The sequence below is a fragment of the Myotis lucifugus genome, unplaced genomic scaffold (assembly GCF_000147115.1).
Source record: "Myotis lucifugus unplaced genomic scaffold, Myoluc2.0 scaffold_204, whole genome shotgun sequence".
NCBI lineage: Eukaryota > Metazoa > Chordata > Mammalia > Chiroptera > Vespertilionidae > Myotis > Myotis lucifugus.
Genome location: NW_005871252.1, coordinates 1,818,766 through 1,826,879, shown reverse-complemented (window position 1 = coordinate 1,826,879; position 8,114 = coordinate 1,818,766). Strand labels below are relative to the sequence as shown.

General features: G+C 39.3%; 1 protein-coding gene across 5 annotated transcripts in view; it reads right to left on the bottom strand.

Moving 5' to 3' along the window:
• Positions 1-8,114, bottom strand: part of ICE2 (interactor of little elongation complex ELL subunit 2) — a 55,279-nt gene that overhangs the window by 7,272 nt on the left and 39,893 nt on the right. For 3 of the 5 annotated variants that reach the window (XM_006097511.3, XM_023761256.1, XM_023761258.1), the window contains 2 exons: positions 7,206-7,290; positions 5,820-5,870 (listed from right to left, as the gene is read on the bottom strand). The exons of 1 other annotated variant lie outside the window; for it this stretch is intronic. In XM_006097511.3, the coding sequence (XP_006097573.1) occupies positions 5,820-5,870; positions 7,206-7,290 (136 nt within the window). The remainder of the gene's footprint in view (positions 1-5,819; positions 5,871-7,205; positions 7,291-8,114) is intronic. One more of the 5 variants, XM_023761257.1, reaches the window with a different exon arrangement.

Genomic DNA, 8,114 nt, shown 5'->3' with positions numbered 1-8,114 from the left:
TCCGATCCGCCCTGCTCTGTGCATGACAGGGGTGGTGCCCCAACTCCCCAATCGGCCCTGTTCTGAGCCCGACCAGGGGCTGCACCTAGGGATTGGGGCCTGCCCTCTGCCACCCGGAAGCAGGCCTAAGCCAGCAGGTCATTATCTCCCGAGGGTCCCAGACTGCGAGAGGGCACAGGCCAGGCTGAGGGACCACCCCCCCCCCCCCGCCCCGAGTGCACAAATTTTTGTGCACCGGGCCTCTAGTCTATATATAAAAGACTTATATGCAAATTGTCCCCCCGGGAGTTCAATCACTTGCTATGATGTGCGCTGACCACAAGAGGGAGGCATGGAACGAAGGAAGGCCCCGGCTGGCAGCCTGGGAAGGGAGGCCTGGGCCGGCAGCTGGAAGGCCCTGATCGGCCCTGATCGCTGGCCAGGCCTAGGGACCCTACCCATGCACGAATTTCATGTACTGGGCCTCTAGTACTAGGGACCCTACACATGCACGAATTTCTTGCACTGGGCCTCTAGTACTAGAGATAAACGGGAATTAGAGATGGTAAGCAATATGCCCAAAGTTCTGAGTATAAGCCTTGGATAAAAATCAGACAGTTGAACTCCACAGGCCATACCCTTAGTCATAATCTCCATTGTCACAGTAATCAGATCTGTCAAACATCAAATGTATATTTTTCCTTAGAAAGCTTTAGGGAATTCAGTGTATCAACATAAAGAGCTAAAAGAATATGATTAATATACTGTGCTTTCTTAGGATTTTACACTCTTTCAGCTCAAAAGTGCTAAGGAGAACATCAGTTTTTCCCCATAATATGTCATTAAAAATAAGAATTAATCATACTTTACTGTTACGGATCTGCCTACAAACCTGATAAGTTACGTTTTCATTAAATTTTTAAACAGAAAAGTAATAGACCAAGGTGGCACAGAAAATTATTCTTACCCTCTGGAGAATTACTTTCCCAAACCATCACTTTCATATTTCCATATAAAGAAATGAATAATAGTTGATTTGGTAATAGGAATAAATAACATTTTAAAGATTGACATTTCATCAATGAAGTTAGCTTAACTAACTTCACTAAAAATAAGGGTAGCTTTGGTTTACAGAAAGAATTTATAAAAATGAGATAGGTGCTCCAAAGAAGAGTATCTTAAAAGTGCCACAAAAGTACAATAAACACGATGAATAAATGGCCTCCCCAAAATGCCTATGTCCTAAACCCTAGAATCTGTGAATATGTTACACTACATGGCAAAGGAGAATCAAGATGGAATTCAGGTTCCTAATCAGCCGATTTTAAAACAGTAAGATTTTCCTGGGGGTTTATCTTAGTGCGCCCATTATAATCATAAGAGTCTTTATATGTAGAAAAGGGAGGCAGAAGACACTCAGAGGGAGATGTGACTGTGGAAGAGGTCAGAGTGATGTGATGTGAGGAGGACTCAATTTGCCTTTGAAATTTTGAAGATGGAGGAAGAGGGGCATGAGCCAAGGAAGCAGGTGGCCTCTAGAATACACAAACATCAAGGAAACAGAACACACCAGAGCCTTACAGAAAAAAAGCTGCCCTGCAATGCCTTGATTTTAGCCCAGGGAGACCTGTTAGACTTCTGACTTATAGAACTGCAAGATAATAACTTTGTGTTGTTCTACAACACTAATTTTGTGGTAATTTTTTTTTACATTTGCACAAACTAAGACAGTGATAATAAAATTTCATAGAAAACTCTAAAGACTGAACCAAAAAACTACTACATTTAATAAGTGAATTCAAGAAAGTAGCAGGATACAAAATTAACACCCAGAAATTGATGGCATTTTTGTTTTGTTAATCCTCACCTGAGTATATTTTTTCAATTGATTTTAGATAGAGTGGGAGGGAGGGAGGAAGGGAGAGAGGAGAGAGAGAGAGAGAGAGAGAGAGAAGAGATATGAGAGAGACATCTATTGGATGCCTTCCACATGTGCCCTGAAAACTATAGGACATTGAAAAAAGAAACAGAGAAAGATACAAACAAGTGGAAGCATATACTGTGTTCATGGATTGAAAGAATAACATCATTAAAATGTCCATACTACCCAAAGCAATTGACAGACACAATGCAATTCCTATTAAAATACCAATGGCATATTTCAAAGATCTAGAACAAATATTTCAAAAATTTATATGGAATCAAAAAAACCTCGAATGGCCTCAGCAATCTTGAGAAAGAAGAACAAAGTTGGAGGGATCATAATACCAGATATCAAACTATACAAACAAAGCCATTGTAATCAAAACAGCCTGGTACTGACACAAGAACATGCATATAGAACAATGGAATAAAGCAGAGACCCCAGAAATCAACACACACCATTATGGTCAACTAATATTTGACAAAGGAGGCAAGAGCATACAATAGAGTAAAGATAGTCTTTTCAATAAATGGTGTTGAGAAAATTGGTCAGGTACATGCAAAAAAAAAAACCCAATAAAAAACAAAAAGAAACTAGACTACCAACTTACGCTATACACAAGAATAAACTCAAAATAGATAAAAGGCTTAAATGTAAACCATGAAGCCATAAAAATCCTAGAAGAAAACATAGGCAGTAAAACCTCAGACATCTCATGTAGCAGTATTTTTGCAAATACATCTCCTAGGGCAAGAGAAACAAAGGAAAAAATAAACAAATGGGACAACATCAAACTAAAAGCTCTGTACAACAAAAGAAACCATCCAACAAAATGAAAATGGAACCCACTATATGGGAGAACATATTTGCGAATGACATATCTGATAAGGGGTTATTTTCCAAAATATATAAAGAACTCATACAACTCAACACCAGAAAGGCTAACAATTCAATTTAAAAATGAGCAAAGTGAATAGACACTTCTCCAAAGAGGACAAACAGATGGCCAAGAGGCATATGAAAAAATTCTCAAGGTCACTAATAATTAGAGAGATGAAAATAAAAACTATAATGAGATATCACCAGACACCTGTCAGAATGCTACCATCAATAAATCAACAAATAACAGAGCTGGCGAGGATGTGGAGAAAAAAGAACCCTAGTACACTGCCGGTGGGAATGCAGACACTGTGGAAAACAGTGTGGAGTTTCCTCAAAAAATTAAAAATGGAACTGCCCTTTGATCCAGTGATCCGACTTCTGGAAATTTATCCTAAGACTCCCGATATACCAATCAGAAAGAAAATACGCACCCCTATGTTTAGGGCAGCGTTATTTACAATAACTAAGATCCCAAGTGCCCATCAGTTGATGAGTTATCTACTCATCTGTGGTACATTTACACCATGGAATGTAGTTAAACCTTGCTACAAGGAACTAATTCAGGCGAGGGGGTGTCTGTTAAAGCTGAAGTCTATTATATAATAAAGTTTTCCAAATACACATGTTAAAAATTTGACAAATTAGTTTACCTGTTTTTACTTATCCTATCTAGTTAAGAGGGAATATGCTAATTGACCCTCATGCCATCGCAAACATGGTGGCGCCCACAGCCAATAAGGAGGGGATATGCTGACTGCCACGCCCTCAAAGATGGCAGCACCCACAACCACAAGATGGCGGTGCCCAGTCCCCTCAGTCCTGCTGGGGGATTAGTGAGGACTACCAAACGACTGAACAGCAGGCTGTGTAGGGCGACCAGGCTGGTGGGTAGGGGGCAGTTGGGGGCAATTTGGCTGGCGGGGGGGGGGGGAGGGCAGTGAGGGGCGACTAGGCCAGTGGAGGGGACAGTTGGGGGTGACCAGGCCGGCAGGGGTGGGTAGTTAGGGGCAACCAGGCAGGCAGGCAGGTGAGCGATTAGGAGCCAGCGGTCCAGGATTGTGAGAGGGATGTCCCCCGAGGGGTCCCGGATTGGAGAGGGTGCAGGCTGGGCTGAGGGGACCCCTCCCTCCTGTGCACGAATTTTGTGTACCGGGCCTCTAGTGTAGACATGTTTGTGTAATTAAAATCAAATATGTATGAAAAGTTTAGTTTCACTGAAAAGTTTTCTATATGTATTACTGTAATTTTAAATTTATATTGAATAGGTCTAGTAAATGTGTGCATTCACCAGTCACCTCTAGTGACAAAACAAATGCATACAGCTAGGGCATGGCATAGTGCACATGGGAACATCTGCTGGCAGCCATTCAATTGCTTCAGAAAGTCACGCAATGCCACAACAGAATCAATTACCTGCCGTGCTAATTGATCACATGCTAATCATTTGCCGAACATTGTTCTTGCAGACGATAGCTGTCAATATGTAATATGTATTTACATTGGTGAAATTAATCCAGTGTTTTTCCCAATATATGGCCTATATGCAAAAATTTATTAAAAATCACAGTGAATTGGTAACAATAACAAAAAACCTTTTAATTTAATTATAAGCAAATCTTATTAAAAGCATTTTAATATCATTAGAGTGTTAATTTTCACATAACATATGGACTGGAAATTTTGTCTGTTAAATCTGAAGTCCACCAAATCAAGAGTTTATGGTACTATGCAGCTGTAAAAAAGAAGGAACTCTTACCCTGTGTGACAGCATAGACCTGGGGAGTATAATGCTAAGCAAATAAGCCAATCAGAGAAAGACAAATATCACATGATCTCACTTATATGTGGAATCAAATGAACAAAATAAACTGACAAACACAATGGGTCAAAAGGCATGGATATATGGGATAGACTGACTCAAATTATATCTCAGTAGGGAGGCGGGTGGGAGGGATGAGAGAGATTAACCAAAGAACATATATACATATATGCATAGCCCATGGACACAGACAATAGTGTGGTGAAAGCTTGGGGTGGGGCGGGGGGCTGGGTGGAGAGGAGCAAAGAGGGAGAAAATGGGGGACAACTGTAATACTCTCAACAATAAAGAAATAAATTTTAAAAAATTTCATGTATAAGCATTGTGTTTTATACAAATAACAGAATATATAAAATAAAAATCCTGCTACAGAATCACAGAATCTGAGAACTGAAAAGTACCTAGAAAATTACTGAACTCAACACCATTATTTCATAAATAGGAGAGTTAGAACTTTGAGATTTTTTATCAGACTCTTGAATTGTTTTTTAGTTTATCTTTTGGTAAGGGCATAACAGAAAGACACAAAAGTTCATTAACAAGTTCACTTATTTAGTTTGATAAATGATTGGGTGGAGAATCCATATTCTAATATTTTCCATGGAGCTAATGACTTTTGATCACTAGCCTATGTTGCTTCCTTACCCTGAAAATGTGAACAATATAGCTATGGTAGGCTGAATAATGGTCACCCAGGATGTCCACATTCTAATCTCCAGAACTGTTAATGTTACGTTTAATGGCTTTGCAAATGTGACAAGGAAAGCAGAAATTTGAGTGATTTGCTTTGAAGATGGAGATAGGAATCAAAGGCAAGGGATACAGGCAGCCACTAAAAGCTAAAAAGTAAGGCAAGGAAATGATTGTCCTCTCAGAGCCTCCAGAAGGAACCAGCCCTGCTGACATGAGTTTAGTCCAATGGAAGATGATTTCAGGTTTCTGACCTGCAGAACTGTAAGAGAATACACTGTGTTGTTCTAAGTTTGTGGTAATCTGTTACAGTGGCAATAGGAAACCAATAAAATAAGCCTTATAGAAAAATGTAAATATTATCTTTTTAGTTATATTTTCACAACTTCAACTTTGACACAAAAAAAATAAATCTTCTGGGTTATATTATATTTATTCCTAACAGCACATATTCAAAGTTAGTATTCTTGAATTTTCATCCAAGAAAATCAGACATATCAATGAAACTGTCCAAAAAATACTTACCTACTTAATTTCTTTAGAATGTGTTGGAGGATATTGAATAAACTTGAAATCCTAGAAAATGGAAGAAATTCATGTATAATTAAACAACAAAAAAAACCCTTACTCTTAATTATAGATCTTTAGGAAGAGAAATGCCCTCAGAAAACAGCTAAAACACAGAATACCAAAATTTATTTCTAATTTGATTAAAGTATAATATTTACTTATTTTTTTTGCCATTTCCTGTGTTTTCTTCAAAATCACCAAGGACTGGCTTTTGTTAGAGCAGTTGTAAGGAGATCACTACTTTATGTTCAAATTATAAACTTTTAAAAATGTTCAGATGTCTTTAGCAGAACCAATCTGTATAAGAGCTTGCCTTTTAGAGATGGTCCTAAATTAGCTTCCAAAGAAATTGAGAGTTTCTTTAAATTTAGAGAAATTGAGTGATGCCAGAGAAGCCACTGACAGGGGACAAGATAAAGACAAATGAAATATAAGGTATTTCTTTATATCTTTTCAAAACCTAAACTCATTGCCTTTCTTATTTATTTAAAAATGGTTTTCACTGGGTGATGTGGGACAGGTGCTGAATAATGTACACAAAAACTTTACATATGTAAATGTACGTAAATGTGATGCATGAAAAAGCTTTACATAGGTTACCCCTGGAAAGAAGCAATTCTTATAATTGAAGTGGACATTTATAAGTTCAAGCAGAGAAATAAAGTTTGAAAAACTGTCAAGCCTCAAGGCTGGAACTATGCAACTAGTGTAAATCAGGACAATTTCTCATCCTAAGTGGTAAATCAAATATATTATCTACCAAGGCTGTCACTAGCTTAGCTGTGTGCTCCGGGGCAAGCCAGAGTCCCAGTTTCCTCACATATAAAATGGAGATAATACTACCACCAGTCCTTCCTAGAAATTTGGGAGGTGCAAATTACATAATGCTCATAAGTTATTTCCTTTGCATTTATTGTTCTGAGTAAATTCATTTCACTCTGATGCACAGAAATGCTTGGTAGAGGGGTAAACTTTTAGAAATTAGTACGTCTAAATGAGTATATACAATCCTGAGAGCTAAGAGTCTGTGACTGTCCTTTTCTTTCCCATCCCTGAAAAGGGGTGCAATGTATGGTTCTGTGCACCTCCAAGATGATGGGCTACTCTTTGCTCCAGCCTCCGCTGTCTTACGTAGAAAGACTGGTGCCACTGGCATTATATTTAATTTGGAGATTGAGATTAATATGGATAGATCACAAATTGGGTCAGGAGAAGCCTCAATGTATAAAAGGCTTAAAAGTTTTGAAAATGGAAGGATTTAAACTTGACCAGTATTTAGAAATAAAGAAAAATTTGTGATTAACAAGTTTAAAAATCACTACCACAAGTAAACTTTCTTACTTGAGTGCTGAAATTTTTTCTTTTAATTCTTCTGAGGTAATTTCTTCTAGCAAGAAAAGCTTTGAAGTAAAAGCATCGATATGACCTAAAATAAAATATAAAACTTAAAAACAATTGTAGCATTTAAAAAACTAAAAACCAAGTTATCCAGTCTCTTTAAAGATCTATAATAATAAAAGCATAATATGCTAATTAGACCAGATGTCCTTCTGGACGACCTTCCAGATGAAGCCAGACCTGCGAGCGAAGACCAGGTCCTGGGTGCCAGAGGGAAGCCAGTGCCAGCAGCCGGGGGAAGGAAAGCCTACTCTTGCACGAATTTTGTGCTTTGGGCCTCTAGTGTTTTTATAAAACTGTAATAACTGTAAAGAATCTTTACATTCCAAAAGAGTTGTTTTAAAAATGTGCTGAATGTAGAAAAGATTACATGTGTCAACACCAAAAATAAAGAGAGAAATAATTTCTAAGTCCACAATTTATATATATATAAAACCCTAATATTCAAATAGACCAAACAGCAGAACAGAACAATTGGTTGCTATGACGTGCACTGACCACCAGGGGGTGTGCACAGAACATGGAGGGCATTGGCCGCGGCAGGATGGTGGAGCAGGTGAGTGGGGGTTGTCATCAGGGTGAGCCTCTGGTGGTTACTGAAAATTCTTTGCTCTTGCGTGCCATGGTCCCCCGCCTGGCGCTCGCACCTGCTGCCGGCACCAGAGCCACTACTCACACCCGCTGCCGGCCCTGATCACCCCTCAGGGCTGCTCCACTTCCCCCTGTTCCTAAGGGGTGATCAGAGCTGGCAGCCACCTCTCACACCCGCTGCCAGCGCCAGCCCCACTTGCACCCGCAGCTGGCGCTGGAGCCGCTGCTTGCACCTGCTGCTAGCGCCCGACGCTGGTCCCG